General features: G+C 38.4%; 1 protein-coding gene across 1 annotated transcript; it reads left to right on the top strand.

Moving 5' to 3' along the window:
* Positions 1-3,783: 3,783 nt before the first annotated feature.
* Positions 3,784-25,285, top strand: smtla (somatolactin alpha). Its single transcript, XM_061878424.1, has 5 exons — positions 3,784-3,836; positions 3,884-4,130; positions 19,864-19,977; positions 20,057-20,236; positions 24,965-25,285. Exons 1-5 carry the CDS (start codon positions 3,784-3,786, stop codon positions 25,151-25,153), a joined length of 783 nt encoding a protein of 260 aa, XP_061734408.1. The 3' UTR covers positions 25,154-25,285.
* The last annotated feature ends 1,046 nt before the right edge of the window (positions 25,286-26,331 follow it).

Here is a 26,331-nt window from a genome sequence, read left to right as displayed (position 1 = left end):
TCATTGCTGACGGCACGTTCCGCAACGTGACACCCGTCAGATGTGTTCCTTTAAAGGCCTACTGAAATGAGATTTTCTTATTCAAACAGGGATAGCAGGCCCATTCTATGTTATAGATATTGCCATATTTTTGCTGAAAGGATTTAGTAGAGAACATCGACGATAAAGTTTACAACTTTTGGTCGCTAATGAAAAAGCCTTGCCTGTACCGGACGTAGCAGACGATGTGCGCGTGACGTCACTGGTTGTAGGGCTCCTCACATCCTCACATTGTTTGCAATCATGGCCACCAGCAGTTATAGCGATTCGGACCGAGAAAGCTACGATTTTCCCATTAATTTGAGCGAGGATGAAAGATTTGTGGATGAGGAAAGTGAGAGTGAAGGACTAGAAAAACAAAACAAAAACTAGACGGCAGAGCGATTCAGATGTTATTAGACACATTTACTAGGATGATTCTGGAAAATCCCTTATCTGCTTATTGTGTTACTAGTGTTGTAGTGAGACTATATGGTCGTACCTGTACAGCCTGAAAGTCTGAGGGGTGTGGTGACCGCCAGTGTCTCCGAGGGAAGCCACGTTTCTCGACGAGGCGAAGGCAGCCGGTCGGGCCGGGCTGAGATTTTTTTTTTTTTTTCCCTCCAACAACGGTGGAAGCATCCGACGGTCAGAGGAGGCAATTGAGTCGCAGCTGCCTCTTTGACAGGTGCAGGAGGAACGACACAAGCTTGCCGCTCATGTCTATGGTAAGAGGCGACTTATTACCACCATTTTCTCACCAAAACCTGCCGGTTGACATGTGGTAGGGAACCGTGTTCCCTTGGACGCTCTGTTCCATAGTAAAGCTTCACCGTCATCTTTCGGGAATGTAAACAAGGAAACAAGGCGGCCGCAATGCACCGCTTCCCACCTACATCGTTCTTCTTTGACGTCTCCATTATTAATTGAACAAATTGCAAAAGATTCAGCAACACAGATGTCCAAAATACTGTGGAATTCTGCGATTAAAACAGCTTGCAACAATGGTGGACTAAAATGTCCTCTACAATGTGTGACGTCACGCGCACGCGTCATCATACTGCAACGTTTTAGCATGATACTTCCGCGCGAAATGTAAAATTGCAAATTAGTAAACTAAACCGGCCGTATTGACATGTGTAGCAATGTTAATATTTCATCATTGATGTATAAACTATCAGACTGCGTGGTCGGTCGTAGTGGGTTTCAGTAGGCCTTTAATCCGGTGGTTCTTAACCTTTTTTCAGTGACTTACCCCCTGTGAACGTTTTTGTAATTCAAGTACCCCCTAATCAGAGCAAAACATTTTTGGTTGAAAAAAATAGACAAAGAAGTAAAATACAGCACTATGTCATCAGTTCGGACCACCACACACTACCAAGAGAGGCTGGATTTTAGGGTACAAAGCTGTTTTATTTTCAGAAATGTGGAGAGGCTTTTGCTTTCCAGCAAAATGTATTTTCCTGCGTCGGTGTCTCTCGCTCTCTCTGGCTCCCACTCCAACTCCGACAGTGTGTCTCTTACCGGCTGCTGCTAATAAAGGCGGCAGGTGATTACAAACCCCGTTTCCATATGAGTTGGGAAACTGCTTTGGATGTAAATATAAACGGAATACAATGATTTGCAAATCCTTTTCAACCCATATTCAATTGAATGCACTACAAAGATATTTGATGTTCAAACTCAAAAACCTTTTTTTTTTTTTTTGCAAATAATAATCAACTTAAATTTCATGGCTGCAACACATGCCAAAGTAGTTGGGAAAGGACATGTTCACCACTGTGTTACATCACCTTTTCTTTTAACAACACTCAATAAACGTTTGGGAACTGAGGAAACTAGTTGTTGAAGCTTTGAAAGTGGAATTCTTGTTTTATGTAGAGCTTCAGTCGTTCAACGGTCTGGGATTTTTGCTGAATTTCAGGAGTCTCCCGGAAAATCCGGGAGTGTTGGCAAGTATGATTAAGTATGAAAACAGTCCCCTCCTGCCCAGAAAGAAATACAGCCTTATTGTTCTAAACTGATAAGGTAAAAAGGGAGTATATTATCCATCCATTTTCTACCGCTTATTCCCTTTCGGGGTCACGGGGGGCGCTAGCGCCTATCTCAGCTACAATCGGGCGGAAGGCAGGGTACACCCTGGACAAGTCGCCACCTCATCGCAGGGCCAACACAGATAGACAGACAACATTCACACTCACATTCACACACAAGGGCCAATTTAGTGTTGCCAAGCAACCTATCCCCAGGTGCATGTCTTTGGAAGTGGGAGGAAGCCGGAGTACCCGGAGGGAACCCACGCATTCACGGGGAGAACATGCAAACTCCACACAGAAAGATCCCGAGCCTGGATTTGAACCCAGGACTGCAGGAACTTCGTATTGTGAGGCAGACGCACTAACCCCTCTCCCACCGTGAAGCCCCCAGGGGAGTACATTATACTCCCAATACACATTCCAGCGCCTTCAAAGTGAAACACAGCATTTACTTGCGGACATAAGACACAAGCACAAAGTGTACACATGGGAAAATATTAGCTGCTTTAAACATGACTATTGATGTAGAACAAGGGTCGGGAACCTTTTTGGCTGAGAGAGCCAAGAATCCAAATATTTTAAAATGTATTTCCGTGAGAGCCGTATAATAACTGAATGCGTGTTTTTTTTAAGTAAGACCAACATTTCTAGATTATAATAGATCTCTTATTCTTTGTAATAACATTGTTATTCTGAAGCTAACTGTGCAGGGGGCGTGGCCTGCGGCACTGCAGCGAAGCGGGTTGTTGCCAGGACCAGCCTCGAAATCAGCAAAAGGTGCTTAGAAGGCCCACCTGGGCCTTTTTATCTAATTTATAAGCAGCAGCCAGGAGGAGAGACAGGGTTGGGGCTGGAGCCAGAGTGCGAGCGAGAACGAAAGAGAAAAAAGACAATTGCTGGAAAGCAACTGAGAGACTTATTGAAAAATAAAAAAATATTGTAGCACTGAAACAGGCTCTCATGTCGGTGCTTGGTGGTCTGAAGATACCCCAGGAGGGCAAACCCTAAACTAACCGCTAATAAATAAATCACTTCTTACCCTTATTGCAACTTCTTGAACAAGTGCGGTAGAAAAAAGGATGGATGGATTCAAATGCATGAGCCCATCCATCCATTTTCTACCGCTTAATCCCTTTTGGGGTCGCGGGGGGGCGCTGGCGCCTATCTCAGCTACAATCGGGCGGAAGCCGGGGTACACCCTGGACAAGTCGCCACCTCATCGCAGGGCCAACACAGATAGACAAACAACATTCACACTCACATGAGCATGTTTTATATTTTGAACATTATTTTTCAGCTCAGATTTATCCGAGAGCCAGATGCAGTTATCAAAAGAGCCACATCTGGCTCGCGAGCCATAGGTTCCCTACCCCTGATGTAGAAAGTGGGTTTTGCTATGTGAAGCGCTTTGAGTCTCCAGAGAAAAGTGCTATATAAGTATAATTCACTTCATTTATTCAAAATAAAGACCTTTTTATTGCGTGAATCGTTGATTATGAGGACGTGACTTACTTTCCACTCCAGTTGTTGGATATCTTGTTGGGGTTTCTTATTCAAACCAAGGTGTAAAACGATATTGTGTCCTAGCACAGCTTGTTTTTATGCATAAACCCAAGGACGCCTTAGAATGACCTTTTCTTGTATTCATGACCTGGTCGGGCTTTTATAAAAGACGTTGACCACACACCTTAAGGCCATCACCAGGGAGACTTCTGCTACTTCAGGAAGAATGCACAGGATGAACGGTATTCACACTTCCTTCGATAACCCTCAGCACAAAGAGTTTGATGTAACATTGTCTGCGCGTTGAGATTGTGTAGTTTGTGAAGGATTCAAGTCATAAAAGTGTGTGTTTATCCGTGCTGCATCTTTCTGCTTTCAGTCATAAAGGAGGCGCCATGGGCCGTGTTGTTCTGGCCCAGTCTTATTAGCGCCAGCATCCTGCTGGAGTGTTCGCAACAGGAAAACGTCATCCACCCGTACTGTGCATCCATCTCGCAGGAGAAGCTTCTAGACAGGGTTATCCAGCACGCCGAGTTCATCTACCGCGTCTCCGAAGAGTCATGTTCTTTGTTTGTGAGTAACAACCACCCTAATCGTCAACACAAATCATAGCGGTGCTTAAACATAAGGTATTAATAGGAGATGAACATCTCAAGGTATGTACATTATAGCAAGTCATGTATACCTAACTCATTTCAATATTTTTTGGTAACTTAAATATGCTTTTAAAAAAATAATAATAATTATAAAAACCATGTATATTTTTTCAAAATAATGATACAGATAATAAAAATATAAAAAAATAATTGATGGATTCAATAAATGAAAAAGTAATTTATTTTAATAATTCCTGCAATGGGAGCTATAATGGCCTTACATTAATACATTTTAATACATAAAACAATGTGAATATTTTTTGTGACTTAAGTATGTGTTCGAAAAAATATTGAATATATATATATATATATATATATATATGTGTGTGTGTGTGTGTGTGTGTGTGTGTGTGTGTATGTATGTATGTATGTATGTATATATATGTATATATATATATATGTATATATATATATATATATATATGTTTGTATTTTTTAATTTAGGTATTTTTCTAAAAATAAACAAAAATGATACAAATTTGCAAAAATAACTTAGGAATCAATCAATTAAAAAAAAGTCTTACATTAATACATTTTAATACATAAAAAATTAGAATATGTTTTGTGACTTAAGTATGTGTTCGAAAAAATATTGATTATATATATATATATATATATTTATTATTATTATTTTTTTTTTTTTTTTTTTTTTTTTTTTTAGTTTAGGTATTTTTCTACAAATAAACAAAAATAATAAAAATTTGCAAAAATAACTGAGGAATCAGTAAATTAAAAAAAAAGTAACTGTTGTAATTGGAACTACAAAGTTGAATACATCCTGATACATCACAAATTTGATTTTTTTTTTGGTAATTCGAGTAAGTGTTAGAAAATTTTTTGCATCCATCCATTTTCTACCGCTTATTCCCTTTCGGGGTCGCGGGGGGCGCTGGCGCCTATCTCAGCTACAATCGGGCGGAAGGCAGGGTACACCCTGGACAAGTCGCCATTTTTAAAAAATATGTTTACATATATGTTTTAAATAATAATAATTAAAATGTACCATAATACCTACAAGAATCAGTAAATGGAAAAGGCACTGTATTAATTGTTGCAATGGGAACTATAAAGGCAAATACATCCTAATACATAAAAAATTCGAATTTTATTGAAATATGTATTAGAAAACACTTCGAACATTATAAAAGAAAATTTAACAGGTGTTAAAAAAAACAATAAAAGTATAAAAACTAAGCGTATTATTTTCAAAATAATGCTAAATACAAATACAACTGAATTAATCAGTAAATTAAAGTAATATACTTTATTAATTGCTGTAATAATAGGTTTTACAACAATATATTTTAATACATAACAAATTGGAAAATATTTTTTTACTTAAGTATGTGTTGAAAAAAAACATTGGAAATTATTTTTTTTAAATAAGGTATTTTCTCTAAATAATAAACAAAAAATAATACAAATATCCAGAAATAACTGAAGGAATCAGTAAATAACAAAAGTATTGTAATAATTGTTGTAACGGGAGCTACAAAGTTGAATACATCCTATTACATAAGAAATTGGAAAATGTTTGGTAATTTGAGTGTGTGTTTAGAAAAAACCTTGAAAATAATTTTTAACAATAACAAAAATGATACAAAATGACGATAATACCTGAACGAATCAATAAACAGATAAAAAGTACTGTAATAGCTGTTGTAATGGGAACTATAAAGGCAAATACATTCTTATACATAGAACATTTGAATTTGATTTAAATATGGTAATTTTGGTAATTTAAATATGTTTTTGGTGAAAAAAATAATGTTTAACAATAACAAAAATGATACAAAATTACCCTAATACCTGAACGAATCGGTAAACGGAAAAAGTACTGTAATAGCTGTTGTAATGGGAACTATAAAGGCAAATACATTCTTATACATAAAAAATTTGAATTTGATTTGAATATGGTAATGTGGGTAATTTAAATATGTTTTTTGTGAAAAAATAATTTTTAACAATAACAAAAATGATACAAAATTACCATAATACCTGAACGAATCGGTAAACGGAAAAAGTACTGTAATAGCTGTTGTAATGGGAACTATGAAGGCAAATACATTCTTATACATAGAACATTTGAATTTGATTTAAATATGGTAATTTTGGTCATAGTAGCTGAGATAGGCTCCAGCGCCCCCCGCGACCCCAAAAGGGAATAAGCGGTAGAAATGGATGGATGGATGGAATTTTGGTCATTTAAATATGTTTTTGGTGAAAAAAAATTATTTTTAACAATAAAAAAAAATGATACAAAATTACCATAATACCTGAACGAATCGGTAAACGGAAAAAGTACTGTAATAGCTGTTGTAATGGGAACTATGAAGGCAAATACATTCTTATACATAGAAAATGTGAATTTTATTTAAATATGGTAATTTGGGTGATTTAAATATGTTTTTTGTGAAAAAAATAATTTTTGACAATAACAAAAATGATACAAAATTACCATAATACCTGAACGAATCGGTAAACGGAAAAAGTACTGTAATAGCTGTTGTAATGGGAACTATAAAGTCAAATACATTCTTATACATATAAAATGTGAATTTTATTTAAATATGGTAATTTGGGTAATTTAAATATGTTTTTGGTGAAAAAAATCTTTTGTAACAATAACAAAATTACCATAATACCTGAACGAATCGGTAAACGGAAAAAGTACTGTAATAGCTGTTGTAATGGGAACTATAAAGGCAAATACATTCTTATACATAGAAAATTGGAATTTTATTTAAATATGGTAATTTGGGTAATTTAAATATGTTTTTGGTGAAAAAACATTTTTTTAACAATAACAAAAATGATACAAAATTACTATAATACCTAAACGAATCGGTAGACGGAAAAAGTACTGTAATAGCTGTTGTAATGGGAACTATAAAGGCAAATACATTCTTATACATAGAACATTTGAATTTGATTTAAATATGGCAATTTTGGTCATTTAAATATGTTTTTGGTGAAAAAAATTTTTTTTAACAATAACAAAAATGATACAAAATTACCATAATACCTGAACGAATCGGTAAACGGAAAAAGTACTGTAATAGCTGTTGTAATGGGAACTATAAAGGCAAATACATTCTTATACATAGAACATTTGAATTTGATTTAAATATGGCAATTTTGGTCATTTAAATATGTTTTTGGTGAAAAAATAATTTTTAACAATAACAAAAATGATACAAAATTACCATAATACCTGAACAAATCGGTAAACAGAAAAAGTACTGTAATAGCTGTTGTAATGGGAACTATAAAGCCAAATACATTCTTACACATAGAAAATTTTAATTTGATTTAAATATGGTAATTTGGGTAATTTAAATATGTTTTTGGTGAAAAAAATAATTTTTAACAATAACAAAAATGATACAAAATTACCATAATACCTAAACGAATCGGTAGACGGAAAAAGTACTGTAATAGCTGTTGTAATGGGAACTATAAAGGCAAATACATTCTTATACATATAACATTTGAATTTGATTTAAATGTGGCAATTTTGGTCATTTAAATATGTTTTTGGTGAAAAAAATTTTTTTTAACAATAACAAAAATGATACAAAATTACCATAATACCTGAACGAATCGGTAAACGGAAAAAGTACTGTAATAGCTGTTGTAATGGGAACTATGACGGCAAATACATTCTTATACATAGAACATTTGAATTTGATTTAAATATGGCAATTTTGGTAATTTAAATATGTTTTTGGTGAAAAAAATAATTTTTAACAATTACAACAATGATACAAAATTACCATAATACCTGAACGAATCGGTAAACGGAAAAAGTACTGTAATAGCTGTTGTAATGGGAACTATAAAGGCAAATAAATTCTTATACAAAGACACTTTGAATTTGATTTAAATATGGTAATTTTGGTCATTTAAATATGTTTTTTGTGAAAAAACATTGAACTTTATAAAAGAAAAGTGAATAAACAATACAATTACAATTACTAAGCATATTAGTTTCCAAATAATGATACAAATAATACAAAATACAACTGAATGAATCAGTAAATTAAAGTAATTTACTGTAATAATTTCTATAATAGTAGGTTTTACAATAATCCATCTTAAAATAAAATACATGTGAATATTTTTGGTACTTTTAGTATGTGTTAAAAAAACACATATTATGAAAACTAAGCATATTTTAAAAATGTATGATTAAAAAAATAACTAAACAAATCATTAATAATTGTTGTAACGTTAGTTATAAAGTTGCCACATTAATACATTTTTGATTTAAGATCATTTAAAAAATGTATTACATTTTGTGATTGCCCATTAATTTGTAATGCTGCTCCTGAAGGCCGCTGAGTGCATACATTTTTAAGGCAGCCTTTGAAATGTAAGCTTTATAAATAAATATATATTATGAGAAAGATTTTCAACTGTCTAATTCAAAGACATAAAAAAGGATATCAAAATGTATGACTGGTACTGTCATATCATGCTGTTTTACATCAGTAAATACAAGAAAACAATAGTTCCATAGTCATAACATACCAATATAACATATGTTTTCTTTTGTATGATATTGCATATATTTATTTGTTACATAGAACAATGCACATATTGACATAAAAAAAATGTAAATGAGTGTAGCCAAAAGGCGAATTTTTATCTGCAGTCCCCAGCAGGTTTATGTTACATAACAACCAGCCGGGTTACATCTGAGCATTAACACTTTGACAAGTCAATAATGCACAAAGAGAATAAAAGTATACCAAGTACGGAGGCTTGTGCAACGCCACCCATGGAAATTCAAGGTTAGGGGAGTTGTGTAGGATTCAGGTCCTCGGTTCTTCCGAAGATGTTGTAGTCGTAATGATTTGTGCAGTCCTTTGAGACATTTGTGATTTGGGGCTATATAAATAAACATTGATTGATTGATTGATTGACACCGTTGACCACAACTCACCCGCGGGCACCAGCTAGCCCGTAAGGACCAGATGAGTCGCCCGCTGGCCTGTTCTAAAAAAATAGCTCAAATAGCAGCACTTACCAGTGAGCTGCCTCTATTTTTTTACTTTATATTTATTTACTAGCAAGATGGTCTTGCCTTGCTTGACATTTTTAATTCTAAGAGAGACAAAACTCAAATAGAATTTGAAAATTCAAGAAAAAATTTTAAAGACTTGGTCTTCACTTGTTTAGATAAATTCATTTATTTTTTTACTTTGCTTCTTATAACTTTCAGAAACACAATTTTAGAGAAAAGATACAACCTTAGAAATGATTTGAGGATTTTTAAACACATATACCTTTTTACCTTTTAAATTCCTTCCTCTTCTTTCCTGACAATTTAAATCAATGTTCAAGTATTTTTTTTTTATTATTGTAAAATAATAATAAATACATTTTAATTTAATTTTCTTCATTTTAGCTTCTGTTTTTTCGACGAAGAATATTTGTGAAATATTTCTTCAAACTTATTATGATTAAAATAAAATAAAAATATTCTGTCAAATCTAGAAAATCTGTAGAATCAAATTTGAATCTTAATTCATAGTCTTTTGAATTTCTTTTAAAACTTTTGTTCAGGAAAATCTGGAAGAAATAATGTTTTGTCTTTGTTAGAAATATAGCTTGGTCCAATTTGTTATATATTCTAACAAAGTGCAGATTGGATTTTAACCTATTTAAAACATGTCATCAACATTCAAAATTTTATCTTAATCCGGGACGGTGTGGCGCAGTGGGAGAGTGGCCGTGCGAATCCCGAGGGTCCCTGGTTCAATCCCCACCTAGTACCAACCTCGTCACGTCTGTTGTGTCCTGAGCAAGACACTTCACCCTTGCTCCTGATGGCTGCTGGTTAGCGCCTTGCATGGCAGCTCCCTCCATCAGTGTGTGAATGTGTGTGTGAATGGGTAAATGTGGAAGTAGTGTCAAAGCGCTTTGAGTACCTTGAAGGTAGAAAAGCGCTATGCAAGTACAACCCATTTATCAGGAAAATAGTTTAATGATGTTCTATAAATTCTTTTTTTTATTTTTTTTCAAAAAGATTCGAATTAGTTAGTTTTTCTATTCTTTTTTTACGGTTGATTTTTGAATTTTAAAGAGTCGAAATTGAAGATAAACTATGTTTCAAAAGTTTATTTTAATTTTTTTCGTGTTTTCTCCCCTTTTAAACCGTTCAATTAAGTGTTTTTTTCATCATTTTTCTCTACAAAAAAACCTTCTGTAAAAGGAAAAAAAATGTACGACGGAATGACGGACAGAAATACCCATTTTTTTATATATATAGATTTGTGAAGTGAAGTGAATGATATTTATATAGCGCTTTTTCTCAAGTGACTCAAAACGCTTTACGTAGTGAAACCCAATATCTAAGTTACATTTAAACCAGTGTGGGTGGAACTGGGAGCAGGTGGGTAAAGTGTCTTGCCCAAGGACACAACGGCAGTAACTAGGATGGCACAAGCGGGAATCGAACCTGCAACCCTCAAGTTGCTGGCACGGCCGCTCTACCAACCGAGCTATTTATTAAAGGTAAATTGAGCAAATTGGCTATTTCTGGCAATTTATTTAAGTGTGTATCAAACTGGTAGATCCTTCGCATTAATCATTACCCAAAAAGTAGCTCTTGGTTTCAAAAAGGTTGGTGACCCCTGAATTAGAGGAAGGCTACGGAAATCAAACTGCGGGTAGTGCCGAGGACTGTGACCGACGTTTAGGTTAGTTATTCTCTAATTCTAGTATGTGCACCACTAGTGGGCTCTATCTATCCATCCATCCATCCATCTTCTTCCGCTTATCCGAGGTCGGGTCGCGGGGGCAACAGCCTAAGCAGGTAAACCCAGACTTCCCTCTCCCTAGCCACTTCGTCTAGCTCTTCCCGGGGGATCCCGAGGCGTTCCCAGGCCAGCCGGGAGACATAGTCTTCCGGGTGGCATCCTGACCAGATGCCTGAACCACCTCATCTGGCTCCTCTCGATGTGGAGGAGCAGCGGCTTTACTTTGAGTTCCTCCCGGATGGCAGAGCTTCTCACCCTATCTCTAAGGGAGAGACCCGCCACACGGCGGAGGAAACTCATTTCGGCCGCTTGTACCCGTGATCTTATCCTTTCGGGCATGACCCAAAGCTCATGACCATAGGTGAGGATGGGAACGTAGATCGACCGGTAAATTGAGAGCTTTGCCTTCCGGCTCAGCTCCTTCTTCACGCTCTATCTAGCGTACACCAAACGAACACTTCATTACATTTTTAGTTGTATTTTCCTATATCCACACACAGTGTTACCGTTCAAATTCTGTGTAACGGTACAGTGGCCAAAAATATGAAATATAGTTATTACATAATACACAGGCCTATTACGTGACTGTATTTTAATGTTTGTCATATGGTGGCACTTGGAAAGCCAAGTGTTTTTAAGATGGTACTTGGTCCAAAAAGTTTGAGAAGCACTTATTAAATAACTGCATCATGACACATTTCTATAGTATTTTCTATATTTTATCTACTTTGTTATTATTACTTTCTTTGTTTATTGGCTTAGAGCAGATCCACTTCATTTTATTTGGCCCTCAAAAGCCTGGAAATACTATGTATCATGAAAGTACTGTAACTTTTCTTACTAAATATATGATTTCTTTCTATTTTGGTAGAAAAAAAAATATATGAACTCCATTTAATCGCAAATTATGTTATCTTAAATATTGTCTATTTATGCAAACATGTATTTAAACCTTTTTTTTTAATACAAATAAATATTAATAATAATGATTTCAAAGCAATTTATCCATCAAAGCAGCAATCGATTTAATGTTAAAATTATAAAACTTACTGTGGTTTATACAGCATCTTTCTCTAAAAAAAAAAAAAGAAAAAAAAAGTACTTTTTTATTGTAATAAACTGTGGTGCTGTTTTGGCATTTACAGTAACACACCAAAAAATCTACAGTTGTGTTAAATGTTACTGTGAAATTTTAGTTTTTTATTCACAGTAAAAAACAAATGTAAATTTTACAGTAATTTTACCATAAAAACAGCAGTATTGTTTTTCCACTCACAGTAATATACACTACATTTTAAAGTGAAATTATTGCATCTTACCAATTTTTTTTTTAATATTTTAGTTTAAAAAAAAATCTACTAAAAAACTCCATAAAAATGGTGTCACTGTTAGAAGCGGCCCTTTGGGGCCAAACATAATACGAATTTGACACCTCTGGCTTAAAGAAATCACATGGTTATACATGTTGCTGCAGTGTGTAGTGTTGCATGTAGTGTTACCAAATATGGTTCTAATATATAAATTATGTTAATTTAAATATTGTCTAATTATGCAAAATATATATTCAAACCATTTTTAAATACAAACAAATACTACTAATAATTATTTGAAAGCAAGTTATCCATAAAATTGTGCAAAAGTAGCAATCGATTTCATGGTAAAATTGTGAAATTATAAAACTTCCTGTGGTTTTTACAGCATCTTTCTCTAAAATAAAATAAAAATACTTTTTTTTAACTGTAATATACTCTGGTGTCGTTTTGGCATTTACAGTAGCACACCGAAAAATCTACAATTGTTGATTTGCGGTTAAAAAAAAAAAAAAACTGGCAGCTCAGGTGCCCAAATTTTACTCTATTTTTTTTATCTACAGTAATACAACAAATGTAAATGTTACAGTAAAATTTGAGTTTTTTTATTTACAGTAAAAAAAAAGTGTATTTCACAGAAAATTCTGGCAACTGAGCTGCCTTTTTTTTTTTTTACCATAAAAACAGCAGTACTGTTTTTCCATTTACAGTAATATACACTACATTTTAAGGTGAAATTATTGCATCTTACCAATTTTTTTTAAATATTTTAGTTTTAAAAGAAATCTACTAATAAAATGCATTAAAAAATGGTGTAATAATAGTATTAACTGTTAGAAGCGGCTCTTTGGGGCCAAACGAATTTGACACCTCTGGCTTACAGAAATCACATGGTTATACATGTTGCTGCAGTGTGTAGTGTTGCATGTAGTGTTACCAAATATGGTTCCAATATTTAAATTATGTTAACTTAAATATTGTCTAATTATGCAAAAAGTATATTCAAACCGTTTTTAAAAACAAACAAATACTAATAATAGTGATTTCAAAGCAAGTTATCCATAAAAAAGTGTGCAATGTAAAAGTAGCGAACGATTTCATGGTAAAATTGTGAAATTTACCGTGGTTTTTATAGCATCTTTCTCTAAAAGAAAACATGTACTTCTTTTTACTGTAATAAACTCTGGTGTCATTTTGCCATTTACAGTAATACACCAAAAATCTACAATTGTTGATTTGCGGTAAAAAATTAAAAAAAATAAAGAAAATTGGAGTTGGGATTTTTTTTTTTTACAGTAAAAAAAAAATTATATTTCAAAGTAAAATTCTCGCAACTGAGCTGGCTTTTTTTTAACCATAAAAACAGCAGTACGGTTTCTCCATTTTCAGTAATATACACAAAATTTTAAGATGAAATTATTGCAACTTACCATATTTCTTTTACATTTTAATTCAAATGCAGAGGACAGATTTCACCAGACGTAGTGTGTGTGACAATCATTGGTACTTTAACTCAACTTTAACTTTTAAAATCTATGAAAAAAATTAATAAAAAAATGGTGTAATAATAGTGTTAGAAGCAGCCCTCTGAGACTAAATATATAACGACTTTGACACCACTGGCTTAGAGGAATCTCATACTTATACACGTTGCTGCAGTGTTACCAAATATGGTTCCAATATTTTCCAAAAAAAAGCATCATTGACACTCGCACTAATGTAGTATTTGCATTATCGGGTGAGTGCTCCTGAATGAGAATCAGCACCTCCAAGTCCGAGTCCATGGTTCTCGCCCGGAAAAGGGTGGAATGCCATCTCCGGGTTGGGGAGGAGACCCTGCCCCAAGTGGAGGAGTTCAAGTACCTAGGAGTCTTGTTCACGAGTGAGGGAAGAGTGGATCGTGAGATCGACAGGCGGATCGGTGCGGCGTCTTCAGTAATGCGGACGTTGTACCGATCCGTTGTGGTGAAGAAGGAGCTGAGCCGGAAGGCAAAGCTCTCAATTTACCGGTCGATCTACGTTCCCATCCTCACCTATGGTCATGAGCTTTGGGTCTTGACCGAAAAGATAAGATCACGGGTACAAGCGGCCGAAATGAGTTTCCTCCGCCGTGTGGCGGGGCTCTCCCTTAGAGATAGGGTGAGAAGCTCTGCCATCCGGGAGGAACTCAAAGTAAAGCCGCTGCTCCTCCACATGGAGAGGAGCCAGATGAGGTGGTTCGGGCATCTGGTCAGGATGCCACCCGAACGCCTCCCGAGGGAGGTGTTTAGGGCACGTCCAACCGGTAGGAGGCCACGGGGAAGACCCAGGACACGTTGGGAAGACTATGTCTCCCGGCTGGCCTGGGAACGCCTCGGGATCCCCCGAGAAGAGCTAGACGAAGTGGCTGGGGAGAGGGAAGTCTGGGTTTCCCTGCTTAGGCTGTTGCCCCCGCGACCCGACCTCGGATAAGGGGAAGATGATGGATGGATGGATGGATGGATGGGTGAGTGCTCCTACCCAGCTCCAGAGTTGAGTCACGGAGATGTGCTGACCCGTGCTGCTGGATCACGTGACGACACCGTGCTATGTTCTTTTCAATTCACACTTGATGAGCTTTTTATAGTCGGGGCTTCAAAGTCATCTTTTTCTTTGAGCCCAAAAAGATGTTTTATTGAAAAGCAGTGGAGTATTACAAATGTGGTAATGACATTCTGCTGCTTCTGCTGCCTTGTTGAATTTCTTTCAGTCAGAACATTGTGATCCGCAAGGTTACAAACACAGTCCCCTTGCATGTCGTCTTTTGGATTTAACCCTCCGAGCACATAAATGCCCGGGTCTCGTGTTATAGCAGGGGGGTCAAAAGTAGGAGACGGCACAGATGCAGGAACGTCCTTTTAGCTCTATTTATTCATAACAATATTATGAAGTGGGAAATGTTGCGTCAGACCAGTCTCCCTCTAAGGCAGGGGTGCCCATTACGTCGATCGCGATCGACTGGTCGATCTCGGAGGGTGTGTCAGTCGATCTCAAGCCAGGCATTAAAAAATAGACATAAAAATGAGCAATCATCAATCATACCAAGACTTCACTTTCGTCAGTTGTTTGACATTCTCGGCACCCGAGGATCTTGTGAGATGACGCTGGCTGCTGCGAGTTCACATTTAAGAAAAAAATCACTAACAGGGCGGACGCAGAGAAACACATTTTATTTCTAGAGACTCCGTACCTACTGTCAAAACTCTAAAGACCGACAGCACAGTTCCTGTCTTCACCATAAAAGACCTGTTTCATCCTGCCTGTGCTAACAAAATAAGAGTCTCAGAAAGCTAGCGTGCACAAGCTAGCAAGCTACGGAGTTTGATGCCAATGTATTTCTCCCCCGCCCTCAGCGACCGCTTTCTCACTTGCTTGCCCACCCGCACAGTCACTGACGTCATTCACCTGCTGCCAGACATTAAAGGGCCACACACATATGCTACTCTCATAACAAAGTGTTTAAAAACGAGTATGCAAGTTGGACAAATGAGATGCCAAATCCAACCACTTTCATGTGGTATTGGACAGAAAGGAGGACTTTTTTTTTCCTCCATTTGAAAATGCGGACGTTATCAGCACCACTGTCTAATTCCAATCAATGCAAGTCATCAGAATCAAATACACCAACTTATATTCTTGTCTTCATGAAAGAAAGGAATCCATCCATCCATTTTCTACTGCTTATTCCCTTTCGGGGTTGCGGGGGGGCGCTGGCGCCTATCTCAGCTACAATCGAGCGGAAGGCGGGGTACACCCTGGACAAGTTGCCATCTCATCGCAGGGCCAACACATATAGACAGACAACATTCACACACTACTATGTGTGTTAAACATGCTTGTATTATCATTAAACACCATTAACTTGTTAACAAAAAGGTCTCTTTCATAAATAAATAAATATAAATTATAAATAGGAATGAGGTAGATCTCCTCGACTTGGTCAATTGAAAAGTAGCTCGCCTGCAGAAAAAGTGTGAGCGCCCCTGCTCTAAGGGAATTAAAGTCGCCGGTCAATCCTAAATTCTTTAGATCAGTGTTTTTCAACCTTTTTTGAGCCGAGGCACAATTTTTGCGTTGAAAAAATGCGGAAGCACACCACCAGCAGAAATTATTTCAAATTGAAACTCACTTAACAGTAAAATGTGGTTGTCGCAATTGTTGGATAAGACCTTAAAGCAGGGGTGTCAAACTCAAATACAGATTGGGCCAAAATTTAAAACTGAACAAAGCCGCGGGCCAAGGTTGAACAAATTAACCTTTTAATAGGGACCCGAACAAGTTTTGCATTGAATATTGAACAAGCAAGGCTTATATATCTTTATAGTGACATGTAAAATCGAGTTTTAAATAATAATAATAATAATAATAATTTAAAAATATCAATGGCATATCAAATAAAATTTAAATAAAATTTGAATGCCTCTTTTCTATGTGCAGCCCTCTGAGGTAAATATCAAAATAAACTTTTTCCACCGGCTAATAATAAATTTGCAAATTTGCAAATTAATCAAACATTGAATCCTTGAAGTAGCAAGAGAAAGTGCATGAGTAAAATGTTAATTATTGCTTGGGGATGGCGGGGGTAGGGGGGTATATTGTAGTGTTTCAGATTAGTTAGTGCTGCAAGGGATTCTGGGTATTTGTTCTGTTGTGTTTATGTTGTGTTACGGTGCGGATGTTCTCCCGAAATGTGTTTGTTATTCTTGTTTGGTGTGGGTTCAAAGTGTGGTGCATGTTTGTAACAGTGTTAAAGTTGTTTATACGACCACCCTCAGTGTGACCTGTATGGCTGTTGAACAAGTATGCATTGCATTCACTTGTGTGCATGTGTGTGTGTAAAAGTCACATACATTATGTGACTGGGTCAGCACGCTATTTCTATGTAGGAAAAGCGGATGTGACGACAGTTCGTAGAGGACGCTAAAGGCAGTGCCGTTAAGGCACGCCCCCAATATTGTCGTCCGGGAGGAAATCGGGAGAAATTTGGAAGAATGGTTGCCCTGGGAGATTTTCGGGCGGGGTCCTGAAATTTGGGAGTCCTGGAAAATCGGGAGGGTTGGCAAGTATGAGTATTAGCTGTGAATGCGGTGTTACAGCATCACCGCCTCTGTATAATACCGGCGGGCCAGCTCTAATGTTAATTTCATATTGCCTATAGGGGCTAAATTAAATTAATGCGGGCCAGAGTTTGACACCCATGCCTTAAAGCATAAGCTAGCATGCATCCCTATAGCTCTTGTCTCAAAGTAGGTGTACTGTCACCACCTGTCACATCACATCATGACTTTTTTTCACTTTTTTGCTGTTTTCCTGTGTGTAGTGTTTTACTTCTTGTCTTGCACTCTTATTTTGGTGGCTTTTTCTATTTTTTTGGGTATTTTCCTGTAGCAGTTTCATGTCTTCCTTTGAGCGATATTTCTACTTTGTCTTAGCATTGGTGAGGCAAGAATATTTTTGTTGTTTTTAATGCTTCTTTGTTGGGACATTTTTGATTGTCATGTCCTGATTGTATTTGCTCCACGGTAAGTCTTTGCTGTTGTCCAGCATTCTCTTTTCGTTTACGTTGTAGCCAGTTCAGTTTTAGTTTCGTTCTGCATAGCCTTCCCTAAGCTTCAATGTCTTTTCTTAGGGGCACTCACTTTCTGTTTGTTTTTGGCTGAAGCATTAGACACCTTTTTACCTGCACCCTGCCTACCGCTCTAGACAGCACCAACACTCAACAACAACACATCATTTGCAGACTATAATTACTGCTTTGCAAACGATATTATTAACCCAAATAGGTGAAACTAGATAATCTCCCACGGCACACCAGACTGCATCTCGCGGCACAGTGGTTGGAAAACACTGCTTTAGATGACATGTATGCTGAGTAAGAAGGACCATCAAGACAGAATAGGAATATCTATTGATTGATTGAAACTTTTATTAGTAGATTGCACAGTACAGTACATATTCCGTACAATTGACCACTAAATGGTAACACCCGAATAAGTTATTCAACTTGTTTAAGTCGGGGTCCACGTTGATCAATTTGTGGTATTATCAAGTTTTACTAAAGCTTTAGAAGACCAGTCCACACAAATGCAGTCATACCGGCATCTCGAAGTGGTCTGATATTCAAACGTGAAGAAACAACTTATTGAATAGAAAACAGTCCCCTCACAGAAAAGAATGCATCCCCCCTGCTCTAACACTAATAAGGTAAGAAGGGGGATGCATCACACCCACATTCCAATGCCTAATACAAAACAAAGACATCTGCCGACAAAGAGAGACAAGAATACAGAGTATAAATGAATACTAGCTGCTTCAAACATGTCTATGAACAAAAAAAGAACTCTTAAACATGTATGCATTCTCCACAGAAACTTAATCCAAATATGTCTAGGGTGTGACTATGTGTAGCGATTAACAGAGCCCCGTTACCAGGAGTGTTGAGCGAGCTGCAGAACTCCAGAGGGCAATGCAAGCTCTGAGATCCAGGGACATGCAGGAGATCAGGGGAAAAGGAGCGAGGCGTCAAAGTGTGAGTCCAGGAGGTCGAGATCCGAAAGGGGAGCCAGGGAACCAGAGGGAATACGGGGAGACGAGACACACAGCTCGTTATCAGGAAATGGAGGAATGCTGCTGGAACGACACGGGGAACATGATGCAAATGAACACGGAGAAGGAGAAAACACACAGATAGAGCGAGAGTGAGCATAGATGTCGGCGTACTGTACGGGAGCAGGTTTGATTGATTGAGACTTTTATTAGTAGATTGCACAGTACAATACATGTTCCGTACAATTGACCACTAAATGGTAACACCCGAATAAGTTTTTCAATTTGTTTAGGTCGGGGTCCACGTTAATCAATTCATGGTATAAATATAAACTATCAGCATAATACAGTCATCACACAAGTTAATTATCAGAGTATATACATTGAATTATATACATTATTTACAGTCGAAATCCAGGGCAACGGAAGGAAAACAGGTACACCATAAAAAACTGCTGAAACACGGGAGAAAACAAAGGACACATCAAGCCACGGAGAGGAAACAGAAATAGAGCAGAAAGCTTCGCTTACGGTTCACCATATGAGAACTAAGTTCCCGCCAGGGTCCCTGGGTACACTGCTCTTTTAAGCAGCTCGCCCTCATCAATTCCAGGTGTGTAGAAAGGCAATCACCTGCAGGCTTGTAGCTGCGTGGGCGTGCTGCTCTCAGCATGAGCAGGGGCGTGTCCGAGCGCGCTGTCAGCTGAGAGAGCGCATGTGGGCGTGGCCTGCGGTGCGCTCATCATCAGGCACAGATGAGGACGCATTGGAATGCGCCCTGGCCGTGACACCAACAACATTGTGATTTGTACATTTTCAGAATGAGCTTGTTCTATTTTTAAACTAAAAAAAAAACTATCTAAAGATGTCTTTAGTTTTAAGTTATCGTGCCGTGATTTTACCAGTCCGGCCCACTTTGGAGTAGATTTTTCTCCATGTGGCTCCCGATCTAAAATGAGTTCGACACCCCTGTGTCATAGTCTTAACCCTGGAATGTGTATATGTGCAGGAGGACATGTTCGTCCCGTACCCGTTGCGGGTTCAGAGGAACCAGATGGGCTACGATTGCCTCACCAAGGACATTCCCGTCCCGAGCTCCATAGGGGAAGTCCAGCAGATGTCTGTGAGTGGTGCGATGTGAAGTAGCGAGGCACACTGGGGATGAATGATGGACTTTAATTCATGGTATGTCTTTCTTACAGGACAAATGGTTGCTCCACTCAGTGCTGATGCTGGTCCAGTCTTGGATCGAGCCTTTGGTCTACCTGCAGACCACACTGGACCGCTACGACGGCGCTCCGGAAATGCTCCTCAACAAGACCAAATGGGTGTCGGACAAACTGATCAGTCTGGAGAATGGCGTGGTGGTTCTAATAAAAAAGGTAGGCCCCGCCTCCTCAGAAAAAAAGGTGGGAACTCTCAAAGTTGAACATTCCGCTGTGCTGGTCAAACTTTTCACAGTTTTTTTAATTTGAGTTAAATACCTTAAAATGTATTCTTTGGAGCAGGGGTCGGGAACCTTTTTGGCTGAGAGAGTCATGAAAGCCAAATATTTTAAAATGTATTTCCGTTAGAGCCGTATAGTATTTTTAACACTGAATGCAATTGTCAGGTTCAAACACTGATGACATCTATTAAACCAGGCGTGGGCATTACGTCGATCGCGATCGACTGGTCGATCTCAAAGGGTGTGTCAGTCGATCTCAAGCCAGGCATTAAAAAATAGACATAAAAATGAGCAATCATCAATCATACCAAGACTTCACTTTCGCCAGTTGTTTGACATTCTCGGCACCCGAGGATCTTGTGCGATGACGCTGGCTGCTGCGAGCTCATATTTAAGAAAAAAATCACTAACAGGGCGGACGCAGAGAAACACATTTTATTTCTAGAGACTCCGTACCTACTGTCAAAACTCTAAAGACCGACTGCACAGTTCCTGTCTTCACCATAAAAGACCTGTTTCATCCTGCCTGTGCTAACAAAATAAGAGTCTCAGAAAGCTAGCGTGCACAAGCTAGCAAGCTACAGAGATTGATGCCAATGTATTTCTCCCCCGCCCTCAGCGACCGCTTTCTCACTTGCTTGCCCACCCGCACAGTCACTGACGTCACTCACCTGCTGCCAGACATTAAAGGGCCACACACATATGCTACTCTCATAACAAAGTGTTTAAAAACGAGGATGCAAGTTGGACAAATGAGATGCCAAATCCAACCACTTTCATGTGGTATTGGACAGAAAGGAGGACTTTTTTTTTCCTCCATTTGAAAATGCGGACGTTATCAGCACCACTGTCTAATTCCAATCAATGCAAGTCATCAGAATCAAATACACCAACTTATATTCTTGTCTTCATAAAAGAAAGGAATCTATGTGTGTTAAACATGCTTGTATTATCATTAAACACCATTAACTTAACAAAAATGTCTCTTTCATAAATAAATAAATATAAATTATAAATAGGAATGAGGTAGATCTCCTCGACTTGGTCAATTGAAAAGTAGCTCACCTGCAGAAAAAGTGTGAGCACCCCTTTATTAAACAGACAAGAAGCAAGGAATTAAACAGAGACTGGATTCAATTTAGCTCAATTAGGAGAAACACGTAGACCTGTACCTTTGTACAGTGTCGGCCCACACTCTGACAAGAGATTTCTACGCCTCCTCTTTCATTTGGACTTTCCCTGATTACAACAACTAAATGCGTGCATCTCTTATTCTTTTTAATAACATTGTTATTCTGAAGGTAGCCAATAATAAATAAAATACTTTTGACCATTAATGCGACTTCTTGAACAGGTGCGATAGAAATGGATGGATGGATTAAAATGCAGGAGAATGTTTTATATTTTGAACATTATGTTTAACACTGTAATTTCCAGCGGAATTATGAATTACTTATCGTGTTAAGTAACGTCAGCTAAGATTTATCTGAGAGCCAGATGCGGTCATCCCTACCTCTGCCTTAGAGCCTGTGTCCTCTGTAGTAGACATTTGTTTGTGGTCTATTTCTTTGGTCAGAGTTACACATTTCTTAACATGTCAGCTGCAGATAGATAAATGGATGGATTGATGGATGGATGGATAGATAGTACTCTATTGATTCCTTCAGGAGAGTTTCCTTAGGAAAATTTAAATTCCAGCAGCAGTGTATCAATCAATCAATCAATCAATGTTTATTTATATAGCCCCAAATCACAAATGTCTCAAAGGACTGCACAAATCATTACGACTACAACATCCTCGGAAGAACCCACAAAAGGGCAAGGAAAACTCACACCCAGTGGGCAGGGAGAATTCACATCCAGTGGGACGCCAGTGACAATGCTGACTATGAGAAACCTTGGAGAGGACCTCAGATGTGGGCAATCCCCCCCCCCCTCTAGGGGACCGAAAGCAATGGATGTCGAGCGGGTCTAACATGATACTGTGAAAGTTCAATCCATAGTGGCTCCAACACATCCGCGAGAGTTCAGTTCAAGCGGATCCAAGACAGCAGCGAGAGTCCCGTCCACAGGAGACCATCTCAAGCGGAGGCGGATCAGCAGCGTAGAGATGTCCCCAATCGATACAGGCGAGCGGTCCATCCTGGGTCTCGACTCTGGACAGCCAGTACTTCATCCATGGTTATCGGACCGGACCCCCTCCACAAGGGAGGGGGGGACATAGGAGAAAGAAAAGAAGCGGAAGATCAACTGGTCTAAAAAGGAGGTCTATTAAAGGCTAGAGTATACAGATGAGTTTTAAGGTGAGACTTAAATGCTTCTACTGAGGTAGCATCTCGAACTGTTACCGGGAGGGCATTCCAGAGTACTGGAGCCCGAACGGAAAACGCTCTATAGCCCGCAGACTTTTTTTGGGCTCTAGGAATCACTAATAAGCCGGAGTCTTTTGAACGCAGATTTCTTGCCGGGACATATGGTACAATACAATCGGCAAGATAGGATGGAGCTAGACCGTGTAGTATTTTATACGTAAGTAGTAAAACCTTAAAGTCACATCTTAAGTGCACAGGAAGCCAGTGCAGGTGAGCCAGTACAGGCGTAATATGATCAAACTTTCTTGTTCTTGTCAAAAGTCTAGCAGCCGCATTTTGTACCAACTGTAATCTTTTAATGCTAGACATGGGGAGACCCAAAAATAATACGTTACAGTAATCGAGAGGAGACGTAACAAACGCATGGATAATGATCTCGGCGTCTTTAGTGGACAAAATGGAGCAAATTTTTTACAGAATTAAGATCGAATTTGAAAAGTAAAAAGTAAATAATGGGGGTATAAATGGAAACAAAAAATAGAAAAATATTACAATAAGAATACAAATAAAAAGCAACAATGAGAATAATAATATAATGGGGCGGCGTGGCGCAGTGGGAGAGTGGCCGTGCGCAACCCAAAGGTCGCTGGTTCAATCCCCACCTAGTACCAATCTCGTCACGTCCGTTGTGTCCTGAGCAAGTCACTTCACCCTTGCTCCTGATGGGTGCTGGTTAGCGCCTTGCATGGCAGCTCCCTCCATCAGTGTGTGAATGTGTGTGTGAATGGGTAAATGTGGAAGTAGTGTCAAAGCGCTTTGAGTACCTTGAAGGTAGAAAAGCGCTTTACAAGTACAACCCATTTATCATTTATCTATTTATAATGGTACAATAAGAATATCACAAGAGAAACTAAGCAGTAGTGACCATGTTATGAAAAAGTATTGCACTGTTATTGTTTTGCTTCCCCAGTCATCCGAGTACCCCCCGCCCTCCTCCCCAGAGAGGAGTTGTACAGTCTAATGGCGTGTGGGACATTTTAGACTTAGTCTAAAATAAGCTCCAGCGACCCTGAAAGGGACAAGCGGTAGAAAAAATGAATGGATGGATGGATAGTCCTGCACTTGGGATCTGAAGCAGTCTAGCTAGCACTGAACAGGCTCCTCTGGGTACTGATAACGCTATGCAGAGGGTGAGTGGCATCATCCAGGATGCTCACTAGTTATTCCACAGTCCTCTTCTCTGCCACCGTCACCGGTGAGTCCAGTTTTATTCCATCCAATCCAGTCTGGAGCTGTCATTCTTAGATGTACTGCTATTTGGTCTTGCGTACATGACATGACAATCAACAATGTAAATAAATAAATAAATGGGTTGTACTTGTATAGCGCTTTTCTACCTTCAAGGTACTCAAAGCGCGTTGACACTACTTCCACATTTACCCATTCACACACACATTCACACACTGATGGAGGGAGCTGCCATGCAAGGCGCCAACCAGCACCCATCAGGAGCAAGGGTGAAGTGTCTTGCTCAGGACACAACGGACGTGACGAAGTTGGTTCTAGGTGGGAATTGAACCAGTGACCCTCGGGTTGCGCACGGCCACTCTACCACTGCGCCACGCCGTCCACACAAAAAAAGATAGCAACAACCTAAATAGTTTTGATTTCTAAAAAAAAAAAAAAAAAAAGCATGTGCTCAAAGGAAGACGTGAAACTGCGATAGGAAAATACCAACAAAGGAAAAGCCACCAAAATAGGAGCGCAAGACAAGAACTAAAACTACAGTAACACCAAAAAACAAAACATTGTGATGTGATAGGTCGTGAAAGTACACCTACTTTGAGACAAGAGCTATAGCGATGCATGCTTGGTTATGCTTTAAAGTCATAGCCAACATTTGTGACAACTTTTTATTAATTGATTGATTGATTGATTGAAACTTTTATTAGTAGACTGCACCAAAATTCACCACCAAATGGTAACTCCCGAAAAGGTTTTTCAACTGGTTTAAGTCGGGGTCCACGCTAACCAATTCATTGTCTACTGAGTTTCATTGTTTTATGATTTCTGCTGGCTGGCGGTGTGCCTCTGGATTTTTTCAATTAAAAAGATGCGCATTGGCTCAAAAAAAGGTTGAAAAACATTGCACTCAGTTTACCGCTTTTCTCTGTCGCAATATTTCCTTCTCCGGTTCTGGTGGTTGCACGCTTTGACATCCCCAGCTGTCCTTGGTAGTGACATCAGCAGAAGAAAATAACGTGCACATATTTTCCCAGAAAATGAACTCCAACATCGTCGCCTGCTTTTATTTTGAAAGCCTTCTAAGACATCTAATGTGTCACGTCCAGATGCTGAATGAAGGCGTGATGACCAGCAGCTACAGCGATCCTGGCCTGTTCCAGTACGACATGCAAGTCGACATGGTGGAATCGGTTATGAGAGACTACATCGTGCTCAGTTGCTTCAAGAAAGACTCCCACAAGGTGGAGACATTCCTCAAGATCATCAAGTGTCGGCAAAACGACAACTGTGCCTGAAGGATGCTTGCTTGTTGGGAATTCTTCGTAGATGTACTGTAGACCCCGGTACAATACAGTCTAGTATGTTTAACGCAAAACTACAGTGCTGTTTTTCAACATGCTGCAATAAATCTTCTTAAATTGTCGACAAAAAAAATACGCGCAGCCCTCCTTTTGTTTCTGTTGCTTTGTTCCTCGCTAAGGTTTTGGATTATTCCCATGGCTACCTTGAGTATCCACTGATGGGAAGCGAGCTGGTCTCTCTGCTGCATTAGCCAAATTAAAAACACTCTCACCAAAGACTCATCTAAACAGAGCTGTCAGTGCTTTGTAAAAAATGTTTTTAATAAAATTAAATTAAATAAAAAAAAGTGGCACATTTTGATCGTTGCAGAGACGGGGTGAGAGACATAAGCGTGAACCCATAACAGCAAGACTAGCACGCATTAAAGGCCGACTTTAGATTTTCTTATTTAAATTGGTACAGCAGGTCCATTCTATGTGTCATACGTGATCATTTCGCGATATTGCCATATTTTTGCTGAAAGGATTCAGTAGAGAACAGCGACGATAAAGTACGCAACTTTTGGTCGCTAATAAAAAACCCTTGCCTTTACCAGAAGTAGCAGACGATGTGCACGTGATGTCACGGGTTGTAGGGCTCCTCACATTGTTTATAATGTTAACTTTCCAGCAGCAAGAGCTATTCGGACTTAGAAAGCGACAATTTCCCCATTAATTTGAGCGAGCATGAAAGATTTGTGGATGAGGAAAGTTAGAGTGAAGCACAAAAAAAAGAAAAAAAAAAGAAAAGGAAAGGCGACGGCTCCAGGCGACGTCAGTGGGACCGTTTCAGATGTAATTAGACACATTTACTAGGATAATTCTGGAAGATCCCTTATCACAGTAATAAAAAACACAGTTGTTCTACTAACTGTACTGTGCTTGCTGGTTACTAAAAAAAACTAAGGACTTACCTTTCACTATTTGAGTAACGTCACTTCTGAGTTTCCAGAAGATGGCGCCAATATGTGTTTTGCCCTGCCGTCTCTCGCTGTCAGCTCTGTTCGTTTTTGTGTTGTTTATGTCTATTTTTGTCTCTGTAAGCTCACTATTTGAGTATGACCGCCAAACACTGTTGTATCTTTGCCTCTTTCCCACTGATATGGATCAAATTCGACGTTGGTTTTTCCACG

Source organism: Nerophis ophidion, linkage group LG18 (assembly GCF_033978795.1).
Source record: "Nerophis ophidion isolate RoL-2023_Sa linkage group LG18, RoL_Noph_v1.0, whole genome shotgun sequence".
NCBI lineage: Eukaryota > Metazoa > Chordata > Actinopteri > Syngnathiformes > Syngnathidae > Nerophis > Nerophis ophidion.
This window is presented reverse-complemented; position numbering and strand designations above follow the sequence as displayed.

Bases quoted from the DNA above. Each gene is read 5' to 3' on its own strand.
- smtla (XM_061878424.1), top strand. From the start codon at position 3,784: ATGCACAGGATGAACGGTATTCACACTTCCTTCGATAACCCTCAGCAC. The intron at 19,978-20,056 runs GTGAGTGGTGCG...TCTTTCTTACAG, and splicing joins GGGAAGTCCAGCAGATGTCT to GACAAATGGTTGCTCCACTC. The intron at 20,237-24,964 runs GTAGGCCCCGCC...TGTCACGTCCAG, and splicing joins TGGTGGTTCTAATAAAAAAG to ATGCTGAATGAAGGCGTGAT.